This window comes from Haemaphysalis longicornis, unplaced genomic scaffold, assembly GCF_048455015.1.
Source record: "Haemaphysalis longicornis isolate Haplotype H1 unplaced genomic scaffold, Haemaphysalis longicornis Haplotype H1 scaffold_4, whole genome shotgun sequence".
Taxonomy (NCBI): Eukaryota; Metazoa; Arthropoda; class Arachnida; order Ixodida; family Ixodidae; genus Haemaphysalis; species Haemaphysalis longicornis.
Genome location: NW_027526361.1, coordinates 125502834 through 125527948, shown reverse-complemented (window position 1 = coordinate 125527948; position 25115 = coordinate 125502834). Strand labels below are relative to the sequence as shown.

At 44.4% G+C, this 25115-nt stretch overlaps 1 protein-coding gene across 1 annotated transcript in view; it reads left to right on the top strand.

The window, feature by feature from the left end:
- Positions 1 to 25115, top strand: part of LOC144179368 (uncharacterized) — a 139881-nt gene that overhangs the window by 99336 nt on the left and 15430 nt on the right. Inside the window, exons 2-4 of the mRNA XM_077707696.1 lie at positions 14069 to 14274; positions 19994 to 20129; positions 24711 to 24844. Of these exons, the coding sequence (XP_077563822.1) occupies positions 14069 to 14274; positions 19994 to 20129; positions 24711 to 24844 (476 nt within the window). The remainder of the gene's footprint in view (positions 1 to 14068; positions 14275 to 19993; positions 20130 to 24710; positions 24845 to 25115) is intronic.

Sequence of the window (25115 nt, the reverse complement as noted above, 5' to 3'; positions counted from 1 at the left end):
CCTAGCTTCTGCGGATACACAGTCTCTATTTTCCAAAAGTAATAAATTAATTTCTTATATTCTTGGGCATTATTTCTTTAGCTGGAATGAAGTACGTTTTAGGCCACGTTTGTCACCTGAGTCACTGCTCTGCACTCAGGGAACGCTCTTTCTCCAAACAATCGTTCAAATTAGGAAGCAAATATATTGCCGGCAAACAGCACTTTAGCTTGTAAGTATATTCTACCGCCATGTCTCCTAACTGGTTGAACACACTATACTGTTTGTGACTGGTAGATCTGCCCCTCAGCCTAGCGCTGTCAGGTGTGTTTGCATAGCGCAGTATTCGTGCGTCTGTTATTGATCCGACAGGCACTTGTTCGATTCGACCTCTTTCATTTTTTTTTCATTTTTGTTAACTTCGTTCGTCAAACATTTTATTTACCTTAATCATGGTGTTCTTTCTTTTTTTATGACACTTCGTACCAGGCAATACAGGGCTGCTGCTCTGTTCTGTAGCGGCACTGCGTCTAAAATTTTATTCATTCGTCACTTGCCTTCAAAGGTTTTGTTAGACCTTTAGCTTAAGATACATACAAATATATTACACGCGAAAGCAATACAGCAGCGCGGAAGACAGTAAACTACCGATTGATGTCAAAATGTGTGCCGGTAAAATACCCCCTTCTATTTGTTACACTTACGTACAGTATTTTTGAAAATCTGAAGTGAAATCGTACCCTTTAGGTCGATCTCGAGACGGCATGCATAAAAACACTGTTTATATAGCGACAAATAACGAAGTCGTGAGTATAGCCATTCAGGTAGGTCTGCACAACGTGTCGTGATGAAATGTACAGGAGCGCTCGGAAAGAATGAACTTACCTTATAACAAGTCGCTCCCGGCGGGGCTCCCAGCGTGGTGAATTTGACGGATTCCAAAGCGGGGCTAACAGGGATGGTAACACCTCACTTCGCAAGCTTCTTCACCGTACGATCACAGGGCACAAACACAACACGACACACAAAGGATGTTCACCGGCGGTAGAAGAGCGCATACGATGACTTTTCCTTCAATAAATTCGATGTATCGCCAGCTGCACTGCAATGTCTGACCTTCGATGCTGGTTGAAAAGATTCGCACACGGCACATAAATCGCCAACAACAGGAGCAAAGCTGTAAATTTGCACAGAACAGTGAGAAAGACCGCACCGCGATGGCGCCCGCACACAGAACAGGCCCGCACATGCGGGATCGCGAACAAGCGACATTGGCTTGGTTTCAAGACGGTTTGCGATGGCTATACCACAGCTACGCATTCTTGTGAAACCTGAGCGTGAAAACATTGACACGAGATATAAAAAAAACCTACGGTGGCTTGTGAGTCCTATGTTAATAATTACAATAATTTTTTATAGAATTATTATCAACCCCTCTAGCAGCAGTAATATTATATTGGAGATAACCGAACTCCGCCGAGGTCGCTGCTGATGATGATGATGATTAAAGGCCTCCCCTTTGAATCGGGGTGACGGCGTGCGCCATCTAGCCTATCTTAGTAGTTTGAATTTAAATTTAGTCTCTCAACTTAGATTTCTTTCTAATTCTGCCCTGCCGCTACCCCTGGCTGGGATGTTATTTTATCGACTTCCCTGCTTTTTTTCCACCAATACTCTAGCCGCTGCTTAGTAATACCTACTGCTGACCAGTTAATGCTTCCATCCATTGCGAAGCCCAGTACCTCAGGAAGTAGGACTTTCCCCCCAATTCTATCCGCCTGAATCTTTTGGCATCCTATTACTATGTGGTCGATTGTTTCTTTATCCCTGCCACATACAACACATGTCTCATCCTGGGACGAATATTTGCTCATGTAGGTTCGAGTTCTCAAGCAGCCAGCCCGCGCCTCAAAGAGCAACGCACTACCTTTATTGTTGTCATAAAAGTTGTCTTTCCGGGTGTCTTTTTTGCTTGCTTTGTAGATTCCCAGCGATCCCTTCTTTTCCATCCTCTCTTTCCACATGAGCGTCTCTGTTTCCTTCACTTGCTTTTTAACTGCCCCCCCTTGTTTATTTGCCGCGGTCAAGGTATATTTAGTCGCCAGCTTTCGCGTCCTCTTCCGCCATTGGGTGTACACTTTTAAGGTACATGTACCTGTGCACTCTGGCTGCCCAGTTCTTCTCATCTAAATGTCTAAGCCGCTCCTCAAAACGTATCTTACTTTGCGCTTCCCTCGCCTCAAATGAAGCCCAACCCATATCGCCTTGTACCGCCTCATTTGTAGTCTTACTGTGAGCTCCCAGTGCTAAGCTGCCGACTGCCTTTTGGTTAACCTCCAGTCCCGACAGGATATCGGACTTTAAGCATAACACGGCATTAGAGAACGTGAGCGCGGGCACCATTACCCTTTCCAGATGCCTCGCACTACCTCGTACTTATTGTATCCCCAAAGTGCTCTATGTTTCATTACTGCTTCATTTCGTCTCCCTTTCAGTTTGAGGTGTTCTTCCTGGGCATTCAGGTAGCCTTTTTCTTCATTAAGCCAGATCCCCAAGTATTTGTACTTATTTACTAATGGTATGGCTTCCTGTTGAATTCTTATTGGTGCTGTATGAGCTTCCTCGTTGAACACCATGACTCCAGATTTCTGTGGGTTAAAATGTAGGCCTAGGTACGTTGCCTCATCCCCACAAATGTCGGCCAGTTTTTGAAGGTCTTCGGCATTATCTGCCAGCAACACTATATCGTCCGCGTACATCAATCCCGGAATCCGTTGCTCCACCAACTCTCCATTGCTTCGGTACGACAAGTCAAAGCCTAATCCACTCTCCTCCAATCGTCTTTCCATTCCTCTAATGTACAGTGTGAGCAGCAATGGCGAAAGGGGGCACCCCTGTTTTAAACCTCTTCGAATGTACACGGTCTCTGTGCCTGTACGTCCTTCCCATGTAATATGCGCCTTGTTTTCCTCATATATTGCCCTTAGCAGCTCCACAAATTCTGACTCAATCCCCTCTTCTTCCAGTATATGCCACAGCAATCCCCTATCTACGTTGTCGTAGGCTCCCTTTATGTCCAGAAACAGTAGCCATGTTGGTCTGCCCTGTACTGCCGAAATTTCGATGGTCTGGGTTATTACGAAAATATTGTCTTCTAGGCGTCGTCCCGGCCTAAATCCATTTTGCAGTTCCCCTAAAATACCGTTACTTTCCACCAACTTCAACAACTCGACTTTTATGGCTTGTATAGCTGATCTATAGAGCACTGGCGTGACTGTAATCGGCCTGTACGAGCTCGCCTTGTCCTTCTCTCCCTTGCCTTTATAAATCAAACTCATTCTGCTTTCGCGCCATTGCGTGGGAATCCTCTCGGATTTTATAGCGCGCTCGATGGCTCTATACAAGTGCGTCTTTCCCGCTGGTCCCAAATGGTTGATAATCTCTATTGGGATACCATCCGGTCCTGTTGCCGTACTTTTGGGAACACGGTGTTCTGCCTTTTCCCAATCCAAAAATTCGATATTGAATTTTTTATCTGTCGCTCTTCTATTGGCCACATGTGTCCGGGTAGCCGATATCTCGCGTGTTTGGCCGAAAGTATTTGCTATGACTCCATGTAGGTATTTTAATGCGCTGTCCCCCAGGAGAACGTTACCGTCCCCGTCCTGTATCTGAGTCTGCACCTCTTTAGTCGTCGTTCCCAATGCTTTTAAATGATTCCAGAATTTTTGGGGGGCGCTCTTATCCTTCTTACGTATACCTGATACCCATTTCTCACTCGCAGTTTTAATCTTTGCTTGTACTAGTTTTTGCACCTGAAATTTCTTTTCTCGGTACCGGCTCCACCGTAACTGCACCTCTTGCTCCTGATATTCCATTTGTTTTGCCTTTCTGTGCGATCTAGAAGCCCGTTGTCGCTCTTCAATAGCCAATTTAATTTCCTTGTCCCACCAGCTTCGTGGTTTCCTTTTACCCCTCCAGCGGTTTTGTTTCCTTACTTTGTATATTTCCTTCTGTATACAACTCACAACCTCGTCATATTCACACACCTTCGTGGGCTGGACTGGGCTGTCAGCGCCACTGGCGGCAGTGGCAACGCCGCGTACTAGACATTCGTGACAGCGCGGTAACTTTAGCTAGCGTGGGAGGGTGCCAGAGGAACCAAAAGAACTGGTTATCGCCGGGTGTGGATGTGGATGGCACGTCTTTTGTGTCCGGGCGCCCGCTTCGGCGAACTGCAGCAGGAGAGAGGATGGAAGAATTCTGGAAAGTCCAATCCTTGAAAACAGCTTCAAAGTTCTTGATCTGCTTGGAGGCTCAGGATATTTGCGAGGCGCTTGCGTTTGAGAAACGTAGTCCGCGGGCGTGTTGACATCTTTAGAAGACATGCTTTCGTTAGCGAGAGAGCGGTTCGGAGTGTAACAAGCGGCACGCCAGCCCGCTAATTTGTTCGGTTTCTCTCTCTCTCTCTTTTTTTTTTTGTAGTCGCGTGAAGCAGTGTCAGGATCGTTCTTTCTTTTTGTGACCCTGTGCAGTAAAGATGAGTTGTTAATCCGCGCTTCAGTTTGTCTGTCTTTCTTCATTTTTTTTTCTTCGTTTGTTCGTTCAGTTCGTGTGAGCGGCGGCGCCTTGGACTGGCGTACAGAGTTCTTCTGCAGTGAAAGAACTGTTTTCACCTGTTTTAATAGAGCGTAGATGCGCGTTTGCTTCTTGTGGGATTCTCTGCATTCCACATTGCTGTTCTACTGTTGTTATCATAGACAGTTCACGATATCCTCAAGGAAAGTTATGTATGACGGGGAATAGAACTCGAGTCCTTGGGCTCAGACCACGGCGGGGTGCGCGAGTGATAACTGGAGTAATGAAGTTCACGAATGAACGACAATGAGGCCAAGTCTGCGTTGGCTTGAATTGAACGCTTGTTTTAAAAGTTCGCTGTGTACAAAAATTTAATTGTTCCTTTTTCGACGTGTAGGGATTTACACCAAAGTTTTGCTGTTTTTTTTTCTGAGTATTTATAGGCACAATTTCGTCACTGGAATATTCTTGTGCGTTTGGGTTTGTGAAATAAGTATTCATTTCTGCAAAACAGCGCTGTTAGTATCGTGCCTCCACAGAAAAACACTGAATCATCGCACTAGGATGCGATGTCACATATGCCTTTTGTAGATGTAGCAGATGAAATCGCGTACCTCCTTCCCACCTCCCCTCCCTGGAACACAAGGTATCACAGCATTGTATGTGTGAAAAGAGGTAGGGGGAGTGAAGACTTGTTTTTGTCTCCAGAACTGGGACCCCAAATATGTAGCCTCCTCCTCTCTCCCTCCCCCCCCCCCCGCCTTTCCGTTTTTTCCCGGCCGAGATATGCATGCTTCATGATTCCGCTCCAACTTTCCCGGAAGACTGACTTCGAATATGTCCACTGCCGCTAAAGCGGAAGCTTAGCAGTAGTGGAGATTGCTCACCCATTATGTCAATGCGTGCTAAGGTATAAAGAAGAAAATCCGCTGCTATAGCAAGGAAACGATTCCGCGGGAGTCACGTGCCAGAAGAGATGAGTCACTAGAGTTTTGTCAATGTTTAGTTCCTCCATTGTTTTGTGCAAAGCATGTTGCGGCAGTATTTGAGGAAATGCCGTCAAAAATTGTCCAATATAATTGATTTCCCCACTTAGCAGGTATAATTATTATTTGGGCGAAGATGCTGCTGGTAAAGGCTACTGGCCTAAGGAGTTTTATCAGCTTTGAAAATTAAGCGCGAACAATAAACCATGCACAAAAAAGAAGGACACTGGTATAATTTTCAACAACGTATGTTCACCAACTAGCTCGACTCTCAATTTGACTTGATTTTTGTCACTAGAAACTCTATTGAGTTTCAATTAAACGAAGTCATTTGATATTCTGTTGAGTTTTGTCTATTGAAACCTTGTTGACTTTTTATTGACTGCACTCAATAGAAATGTTAATGTAGAATAAAAAAAACATAAAAGTAACCTAGTAGTCTTAATTCTGCAGGCACAGTGGGCAGCGCTGAAAAAAATAGCCCTTCAAAGTGTATGTTTCAGCCTGATGAGTTTTGTCAATTGGTTCTCCAAAGAGTTTCAATAGACTGGTGTCAAATAGTTTTCTATTGCGTTTTCTCAATACAAATCCTTTTGAGTTTCTACTGACACATCTCAATAGCCAATTGAGTTTGAATTAGGTTTCTGTTGACTCAATAAAAACTCAACTGGAACTGAATTGAAACTCAAAATCTATTTTTGTTAGGGCCCCCGTACGCCGCGGAGCTAACGCTCAAGACAACAAATCGGCCAGCTACCACAGGGCGCTGCGCACACGAGATGAGGGAGGACCAGATAGCTGACCAAGCAGTACGGGAATTCGGTAGGGCTAAGTGGGGTATACACGACAGTTAAAAAGCAGGTAAAAGCAGCAGACACGGCGAATGGGGTACAGAGAATGGAAGAAAAAAAAACCCTGGATACTTTTAGAATAGAGAATCTAGAAACCAGGAAGGAAGGTTTCTATAGCAATAAGATAGACAGTGCATTTGCTCTTTGAAACACGGCCGGGGTGTCCGAAAACACGGGAATACACGGCTAACTACAGGCAAGACGACGAAACTTGTGTATGCTGCGGCCGGGATCGGGAGAACGTAGGGCACATTTGCACAGAGATACGACCACGGCGGAACGATGGGGAAACGATGTTGACAGAGGCTTTGGGATTACGTGTGAGGGGGAGCCTCAGGTTCAGGGCCATAGAGGTGAAAAAGAGGCAGCTGGAGTGGTGGTGAAAAAAGAGTAGGTAAAAGAGTGGGACATAGGAAGAGTAGTATACCGAATTATAAATCATTACAGGAGGGGGGGAGGGTAATTTGGTGTGCAAGAGCAGAAAGAGGGAAAAGCGATGGGAGCTCGAAACCACGGGGGAGGGGGCTAGCCCATTTGGTTAGTTAGTGGTAGGGCAGATACGTAGCATAACGCAGGCAAGTCGGTTAATAACAACCGACGTCCCGATAGAAAGGGAGGGCATCTAATTACATTCATGATGATCATCATAGTCATCATCATCATCGGTGGTACCCTCCTTGGAACGATCTATACCTCTGCCTCCCAACGGTTTCATCTCCGTTGGCAAAAAACGCCAGGGCGCCAAGGATACAATTATACATTGCATGCTTCGCCTCTCCCCAGGTTTCACGCAGTGTTGTACACGTTCCTCCAAAATAGGAACGAAAGCTCGTTCCTCGTTCCTTGCCAATTTTGAAACGAGTTCCCGTTACAAGTTTCTTTATTGGGAAAGGAACGCGTTCCAGTTCCACTTCGAAAATTGGAACGCGTCGTTACATTAACGTTACAATTAGATTTTTAAATTAAAATATAGTGTCGGATAATCCTGGGTCGAAATTAAGTGAGACATTTAAAACTCACATCGAACTACGTATATTATATGAGTATTAACACCACCGGCAGCAGATTATCAGGAGATAAAGATAATCAACAGAAACGCTCCTAGGCGAATTTTTTCAGGGAGCACCGGACAAACTCCAGACGGCTCGAGGACATTTCGGTGCAGGATATTTCGGTGCGGAAATTTCGGTGTACGGACATATCGGTGTACGGACATATCGGTGCACGGGCGTTTCGGTGCATGCACATTTCGGTGTACGGACATTTCGGTGTACGGACATTTCGGCGACCAAATTATCCGGTGCTTGCCTGTTTGCGACAGCCGTTATATTTTTATTTCCGCATTACGTGGGTTATGGAAAACAATCTGGCGCAGTGAATTTATTTTCTTGATTGATGCCGTGTTCGATCTTTGCCAGGTATTTTTAAAAATTCTACATTTATATATTTTTGTTTAATACCTCTTCCTTGGGACACCTGTTATGTGCAGCCGATTGAATTCTTTAGCACACGTTTTTTTTTTTTTCATTTATGACAGGTTCTTAATTTATATTCGCTCTTTTTTAGCTAAGAAAATTACCCGCGTTTACGATGGTCTACCGCCTCTTTTGTATTTTTTTTTTAATTACACACCCTCAAATTACATAAATCCATGCACACTCGCAATATCCAAAAAGTAACAAACATTAGCTAGCCCCCCAGACGGAAGAGAACCTTATGAAGAGTATTACGTAGGCTGGGCTGCCTTGCTAAAATGAATTTGCGAACACTGGTCTAGGATATTGCCGGAGAGGAAAAACGGGCCTTTTGGAAAACAGCCGCAGGTTCTAATGTCCTAAATGCTGATTAAGCGCGTACCGGTTGTGCATACAAATTCCACCCATTGTGTTCGGGACAACCAACCTTCGTTTATGTTTACAAGCCTACATTTACCACATTTTAATTCTTTGTTCTAGTGCCCCCCCCCCTCCCACCTCCCGCCTATACGCTCGAATCTCGACCAGATTTTTTTCAGCCATATTATTTTCGGTTTCCCCTGAAAATCCTACTGCTGGCGTGGGGGAGGTCACGGTCTCCGAAGCGTCACCACAGGGATTTTTTATTTTTTATTTAGAACATACTGCTAGCCTCTTAGTGGAGGCTTTTGCAGGAATTGGGTGATACATTCAGAACAATGGCATAGCACACTTCGCGTTTAAAACAGAGAAAAAAAAGCTTTATATTCACCATGGGCGCACGAAACCTCTATAATGTGACACAAAAAGCCACCCAAAAAGCTGCTGAGAACACAATGGCCACTATGGTTTGCTGGCTACGCCCTTCCGCGCGTCGTGGTCATATCGACGGCGCCCCCACTCCAGGAATCGCTCTTTCTGCGACTTCAGTCGCCCCCTGGGGAATTAACTCATCAAGTCGCGCATATCATGGACACCCCAGGTACACATCGCTTCCTCCCATTATAAGGAGCAAAAAAAATGAATAGGCTAGTGTGACGAGAGCGGCAACAGTCGTCTTCAAGTTTTCGAAGTCCAGTCGACGCAATGGTGAAGCACAAGTGACACCCCTCTCTCTCTACTTAGGGGGATGATTGCCGGCGGGGCTCAGCTTTCCCCTCCCCTAAGTAACGCCACCGTAAGTGCGATCGTTGGTTTGTTAGTTTTAAGTAGAACTGACGCCGAATGCAACGAAGGCGAGATTGATTGAGGGAATAATTAAAACGAAATGCACACGCGCCTAATCGACCTCGTTTTTGTGTTGTTGTTTTTTCGCGGAAGTTTTGCTGGGGGGGGGGGATAGAATAAAAGAAGCAGTGCCTTGCACCGTTGGGTGAAGTGAAAGGAAACCGCTTTGGTAAGACCTAATGTATTCGGGTTGTTCACATGATTGTTTAAATAACAAAAAAAATGGTTGAATGGATCCAAATTAACAACGTTCATTTTTACCATCTGCTACAGAAATTGAGTTTCACGTGGCAATGCTCCGCCAGGGTTTAGCGTTCGTTTCCACGAACGGTGGCGCAAGCAAAAGTCTCGAACGTAAAATCATCTCAAGTCACGAAATTACAATGTATGCTCCGCCAGGGTTTAGCGTTCGTTTCCACGAACAGTGGCGCAAGCACAAGTCTCGAACGTAAAATCATCTCAAGTCACGAAATTACAATATATGCTCCGCCAGGGTTTAGCGTTCGTTTCCACGAACGGTGGCGCAAGCACAAGTCTCGAACGTAAAATCATATCAAGTCACGAAATTACAATATTAAAGCTAAATTGTTCAAAAAATGCCTGGGACATCCCCTCACTCAAAATGTCTGGGCCAAGACGTCGTGTACCAAAATGTCCGTGCACAGAAAGGTCCACACCGAAACGTCCTGGACTGAAATATGTCCGGATCTCCTTTAGCAGTCCGTCCGTTTCGTTTGCTACGTTGTTACCGGGTCGACCGGGACCGGTCTGCTCATGAGCGCGAGGAAGGGCGTGTAGTAAGGGTGTGGAGGCACGGACATGGCGAAGGCAGGCCCGCGGAACTAATCCCCTTACCGCGACGAATGCCCAATCGCCCAGCCGGATCGCGGTCAACCCAGTAGCAACGCATACGACAGAACGGACGGACTGCTAAAACTCTCTATTCTTTCCCCGCTAGGGAACTATTCTATCAGCCAGACGCGCATTCTGGCCTCACCAGACAAACGATGAAGGGTGAAAAGCATTCTCGCGGCTACGCTATTTACCCGTCGAACGCCGCGTAAGCAACCAGCATGAAAGCAAGCACAAGCTGCGGCCTGCTGCGTGGTTATCCTTCTGCCTTTGACCTTCGAGGAAGCACGTACGGCTGAAGGGCGGGCAAACTGACCATCTTACAGGAAGAGAAACGCAGTAGCGCTTTGTGGATTTTTGTACTCGAGCCTTGGCATCAAAAACAGCCAAATCCTAGCGATGTAACGGCAGGAACGCCGTTCCTGCCGTTCCTTCAAAAACGTAACGAGTTACCGTTACAGTTCCACCGACCCTTAATGGAACGGTGACATTCCTCCGTTCCTCCAAAAAGGAACTAGTTCCAGGAACGCCGTTCCTTGTAACGCCGTTCCGTACAACACTGGTTTCACGTTAGTGGAGATTTTTACCTTGTGCACACCTCTAGGTCTGCTGGCGGCAGTGTTTCGGGCTGAAGGATGCCCAGTTTTCGCACAATATCTTCGAGTTCGCTTTTTCTAGTTTTTTACATCCCCCCCCAACCTTTATGCGTCAGTTTCTTGACTACTGCTCGCTTGCGCGTATATTATTTTGCTCTTTATCTCCTCCTTTCAGCGCGTGGTTATTTATCCTGCCAGGAAACGCGAATGCATGTTTTAGGGGCGATGCCCCTTAGTGACTGTGTGTTGGCGTCTCTCGTCGTCGTGGTCGTCGTAATCGCCGTCGTAATCGTCGTCGTAATCACCGTTTCATGTTGTAATGGTACTAAATCACCAGAAAGCGTGTTTAAGCCTCGCGCTAGAGCGTAAGGCATACTAAAAAAAACAGGACACTTGTTTATGTCTCGCGCGGGAGGGCTTCGCAACGCGTGCTAAATAAACCCCGGATAACTCGTTTACGACTAGAGATAGAGGTTTCGTGCATCAAGAGAAAGATACGTTTACAGAAAAGCTGTTTACCTCTACCTCAAACGGTTTCATTTCCGTTGGTAAAAACACCAAGACGTCAAGAATACACTTCTAGACAGCATGCTTCGCCCTACTCAGGTTTTACGTTTGCGCAGATGGACCAGGATTTTTTTTTTTGCTAGCTCGTTGGAGAAATACAAATTTGTCACAGATCTATTCCATGGAATGTTTGACACACATTTCAATGACGGAATTAAGGATAGTTTGCAGGTTAACTTGGTCACAAGGGGGTGAAATACATTTGGAGGGTACACAGTCGTCGGGATCCAACTTTAAAACCATCGATGACGCATCAGTACACTCAGTAATGTTGCTAAAGTAAATTAAAAAAAAAAACAGAACAGGTTCAGTACGCTGCCCTGAGGAATACCGGAAGTTAGGGGGAGCGCACTGGAACAGGAGTCCTTTATTTCAACAGACTGATCATGGTTAGAGGGAAAGGGGGGCCTGTAGTGTGCCGGTGCTCCCAGCCGGTGCCTCTTTCTTAACAGCTCGGGATAAATGAAGTTTTTACCACCACCACCACCACCACTGATTTTATTTTACCAGAGTTATTTTAGGCCAGTTTTTTAATCTTTAAAATAAGCTATGGATGAGCTCTCTACTCAACCCAATTCTTTTTCTCACTTCACCCGAGAAAGTCCGGCTTTCTGTCCTTTGACTCTGTGGTCTAGTCAAGTTCATTAAAATATGTCCAGAAATTTTTTGTGGGTATTTATGCCCTTCTGTAGTATATATCTGTCGCAAATGAGTATTATTCTTCCCATACAAATTTGGGGGCATGTTGTCTGTCCTATTGATACCAGTTAGCCGGCCGAGGCTCGTCGGTAAGTTCTATGTTGGTTTGAGCGCGAGTGTGAGGACGTTGTCGGCGCCATTGCATGTCTTGGTCCACAAACAACATTGTGTTTGATGGTGTAAATTAGTTGATTCGTTAACCAGCATAGGTATCTGGAAGATAAGCCCCATGAAACTTACGTACGCAACCATTGTTTGTTAAACACTCCATTATAAAAGCCGACCAAGTGTATTATCTGCGGCTTCTCCAATAGATTCACCAGAATCGCTTGTACTCTGTTCCCGATAGCAACATAGGTTACAATCTTCGCGTGGTAAAACTAAGAGTTCTGCGAACGCGAGCAAATTATGGCGAACAAAACTGAGTTGTTAAGTACCCAACGCCTTAAACAAATTCCCCTTTCTTGATGAGTTTTTTCTATCTGAAAACATGTTCAAAAGAAAGACCAAACAACATGTGATTGAAGGTGAAATTCTAATGTAAAAATGCAATTTACCGTCTTCAATACATAAGCGTACGTGTATGTATATGTGTACGTGGATATAAGTGTATATATCTATATTGCTATCTTTTTCACACAAGTACTTGAGTCGCATGATTTACTTTATTTCATCCGTATGTACGAAATTGTACTTGTACAAGCATCAATTTGTGTTTGCCCATGATTTTGCACATGTTTTGTATTCTAGTAAGTGTTACTGCTTATATATTAGTTTTGTATTTTGATTGCTGCCCCTTCGGTGTATTAAGTGTTTTTGCGCTAGTATCTGTACTACTTACAGGCTTAGGGTATCGAGGCCTCGTCAGACCTAATCGTCTTTTGCCTCAGTCCCCTCTTTTCTATGAAAAGAAAATAAACTCCACTTCACTTCACTTCACTTCACTTCATTCGGTAGTTCGTGTTTCGGTAAAACGGAGAACGTGTGTTTCAGGGCGTCTTTCAAACATGTTCTAGGTTCCGTAGCGATGAATTCAGGGGCTAATAATTAACTCACAACTTGAACATCACAAAACTGGGCTTGCTGCACAGTTGACAAGAGAGACGCAAAAGCGTCCGTGTAGGTTCGTATGGATGTTCTCGCGATAAGATTGGTGTGTTCCGCGCATCTGTCTTCAGAAACGACGTTAGTTCCTTCATCGGGAGAAAAGATAACAAGAATAATAGATGGTTACAAAAATGAATCAGGTTTATCAAGCGGCCTTTTCTTAGTAATGTATTCAAAGGAGCAGACGTAGACGCAGCCGGCGTACAGGGATCTAGAGTGTAAAGTAAGTAAAACAAATTGCCGGCTCGTCTGCGTCGTCATTATTTAAGTTAGAGCACTGCTTCTGACACTTATAAAACTAAATTACAAAACATGATCGATATAGGCGCTATGACCAAAAGCTCTGACCTAGAACAACGCCACCCCAAATACTGGCGTAGAACCCGCCTGAACGCAAAATGGAGTGAACACTACATTTAGTAAAACACATTGTCAAGAAAGTTGGTGCTTAGGTGCTCCAAAAATAAGAGCCCGATTGATATACCACCGAAGAATAAAGACGATGGGACAGGTACTTGTCCCTTCATTTTCTTTGTCGTTGTGTATACCGCGCTGTTATTTGTGAATGTACGAAAATTAGGCCAAACTTAAAATTTGCGAGGGACGTGGCACAATGTTCATGCATTCAGAAAAAAGCACGAGTGGATTCTGAATTAATTATTTTAAATCGACACCTAAGGAAACACCATTAGGCATCGGTCTTTTCTTTCAAGCCATATTCAGTTCGCCAAGACCATTGTTGTTATTACTCCTTTTGCAGGTTAAGCTTAATGTAATAAAGTACACTTAAGGCTACAATGAAGGAGCGTGTGCCTGAGGCTGCAGAATACTCTTACAGGTAAACAAATCTGCACAAATTGAAGCATCCGTATTGTCGGTTAAAGATTCTTAGAAACGAGGTATTCCTTCTTTTTCCTTTTTATTACAATGCAATCGGTTTTATTTCCTTACACCAGAAATGAAGAATTCTCATTTTGCACTTAGCGAAGAGATTGGTTTAGCAGCTTGTTAATCAAGAAGTGCATGTAACCACTTCGTCAGTTGCAGCATTCTTAGTTCTGTTTTATGTATGTGCTTAGGTAAGACGATATATATAAATTGAAAGCAGGGATCTGGACTCTGCTTTTTATGGACTTCTTGCACAACACTTCTCTTCTAAAATTTCTTTGCAGGGACCTTGAGTTTGCGGCTTCTACGCTTAGATGTCCCTTCAGTGGCTCGACGTGGTGAACCCATCTGGCTGAACTGCAGCTACGACCTTGACAGGGACCAACTTTACTCCGTCAAGTGGTACAAGAACAACGTTGAAATATACCGATATCTACCAAGCGAAACTCCCCGTGTAAAAGTTTACAACATGCCTGGTATCCACATTGACGTAAGTTGATCCCTGTCCTTTGACTGAAACATGTTTTGCTCATTTACAAAGGAAAGGTGGGATGTCACTAATGTGTGATGGGTAATGTAACTAAATGGTGAAAATCTGCCGCATTTGGTTAGCAGCGATCACAATGGTTTGTTTTAGCGTGCTGCGTCTTGCTATCTTTCAGGACATACTGAGATATTTGTAGATCTAGCAAAAAATTACGTGGCACTGTAGTTTCCTGTTCCAATGGGGGTTGCTTGTGGCAATCACATTTTGTCAAGTACCCCAAGCATACGTCTGGAAAAATAGTTGAGGTCACTGCCAGTGGAAATTGGGGAAACGCCACGAGCTTTGACAGCTTCTGATGCCGGCCAATCCTCCTGTTGACACCGCAGTTGGTACAGGTTTGGCAATTAGACACCGAGAGTCATAGCTTAGAAATTTGACACCTAAACCAAATTAGAAGTTCTATGTGAGCCGTAAGCTTGTGGTGGCAGTTGTAATTGGCATTGGCCAATCTGCTTGCGCACCTAAAGGAGGATTGCGGGTGGGAATGTTTCTTATAACAACCGAGGCTAATAAAAAATAGGCATAAGATGTGACTTTCCTATGAATTTTGTGATCGGCACTGAAAATCCACCTTCCTGAATGTGTTTCTTTACGATTAATAAGCCTTCACTTTTCATGACTGTAGCGTTGAGCCGAATGATGTTCTTAGAGCGTCAAATTCATTGTACGCAAAGAAGCAGTTGCGGTTGAACGACTTTATCTGTTAAAACGTTATATTAGTGCCAATGTTCTTGAATGGCCAATGAGCGTCTCACGTCTTCACCAAGCATCACTTGCAAACCCATCTGAGTGTTTTATCGTTGAAATAAACTTCTCCTGAAGATTTTTCGCAGAAACCGGCGTAAAATAAACGCGCCGTTTGTCGTAAAGATGCCATAAACTTTGTCTTAGCGCAGTCTTTACGATGAAGTGCTCGTTGTTTTGTGTCAGTCTCGGGGAACTGCTCCTGGCAGTACCTTTCCAAACGATGTTCCATCAACCAGCCTGAAACCAACCTTTACTTGAGTATCTACTTTGGCGTTTAGGGTGCCTTTAAAATAGCTTCAATTACAGATACTCATAAGAATGAGGAATGGTTAGACTCATTGTAAGTCAAACAGTTTGTGGCAATGAATGACGAAGAGCTCAATACTGATTGTTGTTGCTAAGTTTATAAAGTGGGCTGGGTGCTTGTCCGTGCTACTACAACCCCCACAGCGGAGTCCAGCTTAATGGGCATAAATGGTAGGCAGTCGCAGCCGGGGGAAATTTCAATGAGGGTTTGGGACTGTTTTTTGCGAATTTGAATTCCCGACAGGCTCCACATGTGGTTTTTAGGGATGCGGATTTGAGGACGCCGCCCTACTTGCCAAATGTTCCGAAGTTCTCACGCATCCAAAAATGTCCGCATGCCATTTTAATCTTCGTATTCATCGCAAATGATTCATGCTACCACATAGTAGCCTCAAATGTACCTCTGCCATCCCTAAACGCTGTGGCTTACGGGTCCCTCCAGCGCGGATGACAGAATATTTCTAGGTTTTCATAGTTGCTGAAGCCGAGTCTCGAATAGGTCTTCGTCGCAGCACGAGTTAGTGCTCATTTATCTTCCCACAATACCATTGAGATGATGTTGAGGTTAAGGAGATTTCAGCACGCAGAAGTAGATGCCAGGACAAAGATTGCGACGCGGGTTCGACGGACAAGTGTAACCAACATTTATGCAGGACGGGGCATAAGGGTAATGGGGTACTCTAACCAGGTAAGGTAAACATAAACGGTACAATCGAGAGATCAACGCAACCAAACTAGCGTAAAGAGGGACTAGTAGTCCCACACACAAAAACATGATTCGAGGTGTCGCGTCAAGAAAGAGTCTCACGTGGTCGATGCACGGATATGTCGTTGCGGAGCTTGAAGGCGCGAGCGACGCAGATGCCTTCAGAAGTAAAGGCGCGGATGCCGAAGAAGCGAGGGCCAGGTAGGGAATACAAAATGGCACGGTCTGGGGAAGAACAAGGTGTTGCCAGTGGCGACTTGGTATCTTGACGTTCTATGCCAACGGCCGCAGAACACCTGTGTCTTCGCCGTCCTGACGACAGGCTTCCGGAACCATCGAGCCCACCAGGCAGCCCGTCTTCCGAACCGACTTCTTCCTCGTCTTCGTCTTCCTTGTTGCGGTCGCTGCTTCGCAATCCACAATGATGATTACCAACGGCGACACCTTGCACTGGTCCTTTTCATTTTGATTTTGGGCACCTCACAACAGCGAGACAGTAGTTGTATCAATGTGCTTTTCTGCGTCGATATTTATTGAAAAGGATACAGAACGCTCTCTTTTCACCAACCGAAAACAACACAATAGAGACAATAGTTTTAGTACTGCGTTTTTCGTGCGGCGACATTTCTTGAAACGGATACAGAATGCTTGCATTTCACCAACTTAACACAACGCAGTCCATACTGATTATTCAGTGAGCGTGACACCACAAATACCCGCAAGGAAGGCGCTCATATTGAAAAGCACTGAAACTAGAGAACATTTTTAGCCGCAGCAGCAGCATTTACATGACCCAGTCGGAGACCACCTAATGTAACCACTAGGAGAATTGCAACAAACTTATTTCCGTTGAGAGCGCTTCACTTAACTAAGCTAACAGCGCCGCGAATAATAATGAAGGAGATAGCCACAGCTATGATGAAGGATGTCCACCCAACGTCGAGCTCTTCCTTATGTTTAAATTTCCCCGTGGTTGCTGAATTTGCAGCGGACAGCAGATGTCAGTAATCTTGTTTTTCTAGTTTTGCTAGAAGATGGTATTCCATCTTCTATAACACTTGACGTCCTTGCTATGAATCCCCCTTCTGTTGGCAGGCCAGGTTGTCGTGGCACTGACAGGATGAGTAGCCCACACCTTTCCTGGGACAAACAACTCGGTAAAATAGCACTTCCTGTGACAGGCAGTCAAAGAAGAAAAGGTGCATGTACAATTCCGGTGCAAAAATATGTTATATGGGATTTGCAGTGGACTTCAAAAGGTCGAACAGAAGCAGTTTGCAGTTATAATAGGCAATAGGCGGAAAATTGCTTCCCTCTGAGCCTTCTTGCTGCGCGGCACTATTAGGGTTGATGGTTAATTCCCAGAGAACGCGTGGTTTTTTTTAACTGAGTTGAAATGGTGAAAATTCAATGAACACATGCTTTTGTGATCGCAGCGTCAAATTGAAGAAAATATTTTTTTTGAAATTCTCAGTTCTCAGTAATAAATGCATTGCTGCGATGCATATTATTTTATACCAACGAGACTAAAACGTTTTGGTAATCAACTTGAGAAGTTTACTTTCAACTGTGATGCCATGCACTGGATTGAGGTGTAGTTAGTGATAGTGGATATTTTTTAACGCAACAATAATTATCTGAGTAAATTTGAACGTTTGTGCGACCTCAGGTATTGCTCTCCAATAAACACTTAGTTTACTAATCGAAATTCCGCAGTGTTTGACATTGCATCAGGTGAAGAAGCAGGCAACTGAATGCTGTAAAAATTTCCATAAAAAAGAATTTTAACATTTCAAACAAACAAAACAAAACAATACCAGGTAGACAACAATAAATCCTGGGACGTATGAGTTCACAGGTTTCTCCCTGTGTTTAAATGCACATTGACAACATTAAATGTTTGTGCGGTTTAAGACACTGATGCTACACCTATGATCTAAGGAGCAATGCAGTGGAGGGGTTCATAATAATTTTAACCACCCAGGGATGTTTAACGTGCGCAAAAGTTTTGATGCACTGGCATTTTCTTTCTTCGCCTCCATCAAAACCAACTATCCAGCAACTAGCCAACTAGCCAGCAGCTAGCCAGTCATGAACCAATCAGCCAGCAATCAAACCGTATTAAAAATGGCAGAATCTTCACTTCGTGGATGATGGCGAGGGGCCGGAGTACGGGGACTCGAAATTACGTCCAAGTTGCGCCCCGATTGACATTCGATTTGCGCCCCGACCGTCATTCGATTTGAGCCATGAGTTCTACCTTTATTATCTCCTAAATGAAACTGCAACGCACGGCACAAATTGAGTTTCGCTTGATTTTCCCTTCATAGCGGTTTGACGGGCTGATGAACGCAGATGAACACTGAGATGTCGTAAGGTACTCCACACCGTTAATGGCGAGAAAGTAAGCCGTTTGACTGTCGGGTACTAACTCACTGCTTTTATCTGGGGCTCGACCTGGGAACGGACGAGTAGAACTAATCTTTTCAGACGTGTGCGTGATGGTGGTTTGTCACTATCGCATCTTTTTCTGCGACAAGTAGTCAATAGATTTCATTTTTTGCGTGAGCTGAAGGACCCCCTACTTCGCACTGTAATTCAGGTTAGGTTAGGTAGATTTCTGCCTCAGTTTGTTATTACGTCATCTTTGTGTTATACCGGAGGACTTTACGGATATTTAAAGGAAGTCGTACAGGCAACACAATTTTATGTTCGCGTTTTTCCATGGAGTATTTGACTTCAGTGTCGAAGAAGAAGTTGTACAATGATATCGTTGAAATCTGCTTTCCTGTACCACCATACAGATCCATGTTTCGAAGTGGACCAGGACAAAATGTTTTGAAACGTGTAAAAGCAATGGTTGTTCCGCCGGGTGTTAAAACGTTTTTCTTTAAGCTTCATGTTGGTGTGCTCCAGGTTGAAACGTGGATGCTTGAGAAGGGTTTGTTTTGTGCCCTGGGGAGCAGACTGCTGGCTATGCAAGAAGCCGGAAACTGTTGAACATGTATTTTTGGACTGTTGGGATGCGGTGTTTTTGTGGGATGTTCTTCAGAGAACTTTGAAAAAGGAACTCCCCTTGGATCCTCATGGTATACGGTTTCTGGCAGTTGAGAACGATAATGGAGTGCCTTACGACCTATTGATGTTGCTGGTCCTCCACGGAATATGGAGGTCTCGATTGGCAGCTCGTTACTCGGACGTTGATGGACGGCCCGCGAGGCAGTATTTCTGTGAAAGCGTTCATCGCATTGTAGAAATGTGGAAGGGTCAACCTTGAACACCCGAGTGGCTGCAGGAAGTAGAGAAAGTGTTGTCTATGCCCCGTTTTTAGACATAATACGCTGGCTTAGGCAAAGCTAGCGTTTTTTATCTGTAGCACGTTTTTGTGATGTCTGAAACCAGTAATAAAAAAAAAACGGTCGTAGCCCCATGGGTAAGACGACTGACGCTAACTCTCTTTGGTCTACCAGACGCAGGCTCGAATCCTGCCGGTGCCTGCGTTATTTTTTGCGATTGTGAATGCTATGCGGGCGGACACGGACGGACATTTTTTGCTCCTAACGTACTCCGCACCTAAAAAATGCTACCGCCGCCAGGATCAAACCCGTGACGTTGTGCTCAGCAGCACAATGCCATAACGCAATGAGAGCACAACTGGTCCTTTATCAACGGTTCTACAGAAGGAAAGGGAACTAGTGCTCCCACATTGGCCAAATTTATGTCCGCATGGGAGCAATTATTCTTGTTTCCTTTTTAGGTACTTTTGCACGAACCACTTTATGTGTTATGCACTTGTAGAGGGCTTGTAAAAGTTATCGTACAAAATCGACATAATTTTTCCCTACTTGCTAAGCGGTACCCCGTTAATTTATTGATTCATGCTCTGTTGCGGATATTTCGCAGTTATTACGGTCCAACATCAGCGACCTATACCTCAATGAAACCGACCTGCACACGGAGGGCAAGTACCGATGCGAGGTGTCAGCGGAGTCACCATCCTTTCAGACGGAACGTGCACAGAAGGAACTAATTATGTACGGTAAGAACTGCATCTTGTTTAAACTTCCAATAAAGATGCCGTCGAAGTTTGTCTCAATATATTCTTTTCAAAATAACGTAAGAATAAACTTGTCACACGAACATGATAAATTTATAAAATGAAGACTTTTCGTCTCTATAGCAGTTGAGTAATGCATGTGAACAACATCATGCAAATGCACTCGGCAAGAAACAGGCCGCTAAATCTAAGCGAAAAGAGATGTAAAGAAATTCGGTTCTGTTGTGCTGCCTCCCAAAATAAAGGTGCTGCTTAGCGGTTTTGAACTTAAATGACCCGCAATATAGTTTTTGGGCCTTTAAAGAAATTTCTGAAACATCGAAGAGTTCCACTTGACCTATCGCAAAGAATTTATGCCGAATTGTGTATATGTATGCGCTGGCTCGCGTATGCCGGCACAAGATTGATAAGTCGAATATTAGGGTAATAGTTAAAGCTATCGGCATTTTCTACCAAGAAATAACGTTGTCATAATACTGCCTCCTGCCACACTGTAAATATTATCGACATGGTTGTCTGATTGTGTACTGTTGTATAAAAACTGTGCCGTGACTGCAAAAGAATACGCACATCACCCCGGCTAAAACCGCGAAAATGAAACGGAGATGACAGGGTGACAAAGCATCCATTGTCTGCAAATGATTATGGTTCTATATTTCCAAGGAAACAATAAAAGCTTGTGCGTTAAATGAACCCTACGTTTTAAATTGAACGCGAGAAATGTCATTGGTCAGTTAGTGTTTATATTTTGCCTTCAATGTTACTTTAATACCAGTGAAAACACCTTTCTATACGTGTCAAGATTGGAGTTGTGTTATGCCAAATTACTACATCTACGCTTGAAAAAATAAACCATATACGTCCAGACCTTTTGGGAAAAGAACTTACGGATGTTAATAGAGACCGGTGGTCAATAAGACGGAATATTTGGGCTGGTTGAAATAATTTTTACAAAATGGCTACTGATGCTGAATTCAGCGAAACATAAAATACGTAAAAATTCGTTTAACATGTTTTAACGTTACATGCTTACACGGAAAAGGCGAAGTGCGTTAACAAAATATGCAACATTAGTTTAGTAAGAAGACAACGGCAGTGGGAGTTCTTGGATGTTTCAGTGATCACGCTCAGTAGTACTATCTACGCATGTGCCGGTGTGCATACGTTATATGACATGACTACTTGTAGTGTACTTTGTAATGTAAATTACGAAAACATGAGTATTTATACAGAAAAAGTGCAATCATTTCACACACACACACACACCCTGAGAATGCTTTCAATGTTTATTGGGGTAACATTAAAGATTCTTCATCGATGCTTTAAAGCTAACTTGCTTTAGAGTGTATAAGGGGAGTAATTATAACAGACAGAACTTCCGCAACAAAACTGGCAGCCAAGTAGGAGCGGGCCTTTAAAGACAAGACACAAGAAAGAGTTCTGGTACAAGGCAATGTGCAATAGCACAAGTCGAAGCCCAGCTGTATCGACACCCTTTTGAAGTGTTAGATTAAGCAAACCGTAAAAAAGATTTTGTGGCACTTACGCCGCCACAAATCAATAGTATCTGGAATTCACACCTTTCTTTAGCATCATAGAGTACGCGACATTGAGTTTCGAGTCCTCGCTACGTGCGCCACTGCTGGTTAAATTTCGAAAAAAGAAAGATGTGTTTTGGCTGCTAAATTTAGCGAAAAAAGTATTATTAGCACAAGATGCGTCACAAAGCCAGATACGAAAGCACTCCACAGATACTACAGAACCGATCAAAACTTAAGGTACCTCGATGCGGCAGTGTATCCAAGCCGAATAAATAAATGAGCCCATACAATAAACTTTGTAGACTTCAATGGTTCCCATCTATCATCGGCAACAATCAAGAAGGAAGGAACGAAATTGGTGGAGAGGCAGAGGTTGCGCTTGCTATCACCACAGCGCCGGAAACCAAAGAGCACATCACAGTGCTCGCAGACTCTCAAGCAGCCTGCAGTAATTACCAAAAAGGGCTAATTTGAAAACATTATTCAAGATATTCCAAGCACGCAGAAGCCCACTAGACATCTGCTTTGTGTGGACACCGGGGCACGAATCTTTAGACGGTAATGCGGCGGCCGACGCAGCACCCTCAGACCTCTCACTCCGGCAGTTGGCTTGTCGAGAACACACCTTTTCTCCGGGATGCCACACAACCAGTCCATTGCTAAACGAAGTATAGACATCTTGGAACACTTCAGGCCTACAAGAAGGGAATACCTAACTCCACATCCAAAGCTCATTAAATAAGAATCCATACCACTACGAAGACATCAAACAAAATCATTCCTACATTCCACACAATTGCATATGATGTATCCCACAATACATAGCTTCAAATGCAAGTTCTGCAGCGGAACGCCCAACACCCTATACAACATGGTGTGGGAGTATAATAGCGTTAATGAACTACCTGTGATCCTGGCGCCAACACCGTAACAGTGGGAGGTCATGATGGTGTGCCTGAAGTCGTCTTAATGTCAGTCGTCTTAACGTCGTGCGCCCCCGGAAATGCTCTGCATTTGATCGTACCCCTCGCGAGGGGGATGTTTCACTGCGTCTTCTCTCGGTCGCGGGACCCGTGGCGCCATCTGGCGGAGGCGCGGCACAACTCGTAGCACTTTCAAAAGATGCGGCGCCAGCCAGCTGTGTGTGTGCGTGCCGCACTTGTACAAATGGCGAGTGCATTGGCTGTCCACAGAGCAAAGCATTCGTGCAAGTAAGCCGTTGCAGTCAGTCAGTCAGTCAGTCAGTCAGTTAGTTAGAGTTAGTTAACAACTCCGCAAGCATTTGCGTTTCTTGTTTTGTTAGGTATATATTTTTAAATTCGCAAACCAAAAAAAAATGATTTTTGGGGGGTCCCCTCTATATTCCCTGTGTAAGAACGTTGGCCTTCGTACTGCTCGTCTACCATGTTTGGTATATTCTTTCGACGCGACTGCCAATTATGTGGGCGTCATTTTGATGGTAAACAGTTATACCTACGCGTTTTGGAGCACGCGGCGTCAGCTTGAGGGTTATTCACAGATTGAGACTTCCACAGAACCAGAACCACAATCAAGTTTTCTGACAGTTTTCTGTGTCATGAAGGGCGATAATGATGCCCTCATGAAGGACGACTGACGATAGAGAGAAGGCACGCCTAAGCACGTGACACCTGCTAATGGCTCTCTGGCGTATTTGCGGTTGCTCATTCGTGGGCGTCATCTAAGGGATGAGTGAAAGGTAGAACAAATCGCCTCCAAATAAACTTGCCATTGCTACTACGTGAATCATACGGTTAGATTATAAGCCAAGGAATTATTTCTGGGTCGGCCTATCTGGGCAAGACCGTAGTTCTCCGTGGTGTCCCATTCTCATTGGAGCTGAAAGCGCGACAAAATATTAACGTTGAACTTCAGCACAAAAGAATTCTGTACTGGAATGTACAATCTCGAAAGGGGGGGGGTGCAAATACAAAACATTTCCATTTACGCTCCCGTTTACATTCCTGAAATCAATGTACTTGTTCCTGACTTCTAGTGGCGGGCCAATAGCTAAGCTCACTATTGTTATTATTCTTTTTACACAAACGCGATTTATGGCGCTGGTAGGTGCATTTTGTTCAAAATCATGAAACACAGCTTTGATGCAACGGCAACTTTATACACGTGTCTTTGAAATATGACATGTTCCGTGCTTACGTCTTTGTGTTCCTGTGTTTGCGTCCTTGGTTTTACCATGGGTGCCTGCTGTAGAAGGAGGCATCCGCGGGGCACAAATTTTAACTCTGCCGGGCGAGTCCTCTCCAGAAAAGTAGACGCAGACCACTGCCTATTTTGAATTTCGATTCTGCTGTTTTGTGGCAATAGGGTGGCCTCGACTAGCCCGCGCTCACGCACGCCGGGGGCGGTGCAATATTCCGGGCGCGCAGCACCTGCAGACCTTCTGCAGACCCTGACTCTCTCCGATGATTTGAATACGTCTATCTGGTGATTACCGATTATCTGTCAGGATAAAATGGCGTCCAAATGCAGGTAGTCTCAGCCCCACTCCCTTTAAGAATTAGAATCTGTTGAGAATTTTCTGTCCCTCAGCTACGCTGGTCGTCCACATTAACCGAGTAGAGTGGCTTATATTTTTTTCTAATTACGTATTTCGTGTACGAAGTGAAGAACACGGAGCTGCCTTTTTAAAACGAGTATTTTCTTCGTCCCTGCGTCTTTCCATTTGCGTGCACATCACCTGGATAAAGCTGAATATTTCTTATGTTTTTCGTCTACGGAAAGCCCGCACTAACGAGGTACCCGCACCAAGTGAGACGTGTGATTATTGTGAGCTCATGCATTCACTAAATATGTACAGGTTTTGTGGTACTCTTGCGTAACTATGATGGCTCATTCTTTCATAGGGAAATTTCTTGGCCCCATAATCTGTTGCAGTACTAGTTCCTTCTGCGGACATATTCTCCGGAGATTTTCTGACGGCAAATAAGGACGAGGAGTACGTTTTATCAACTGATGTAGATTGTCTCTTCTTTTATTTTGACAGTGCTGCCCCTGGAAGATCCGATAATAAGGGGCCTGCATGCCCAGTACCAGATCGGTGACCCAGTAAACCTGACGTGCTCGTACGGGCCTTCGAAACCGAATGCTTCGCTCACCTGGTATATCAACGATAGAAAGGTAAGGCTGTCGTAGAAGACAAATGGTGAGGGTGAGTTTAGCTGCGTGTTGCTCCACGAGAATCTGTCTGGCACAGTTAGTGTCCGTGTGAGCTAAGGTGAAAGAGCTACACTTGGAGGCTCACTAAGAGGGTTCCACTTAAAATTGAGAACCACACAGCGAGTAATGGAGCGGAAAATGATAGGTGTAACATTAAGGGACAAGAAAAGAGCGGAGTGGGTCAGGGAACATACCCGTCTTAAGGACATATTAGTAGAAATTAGGAAGAAGA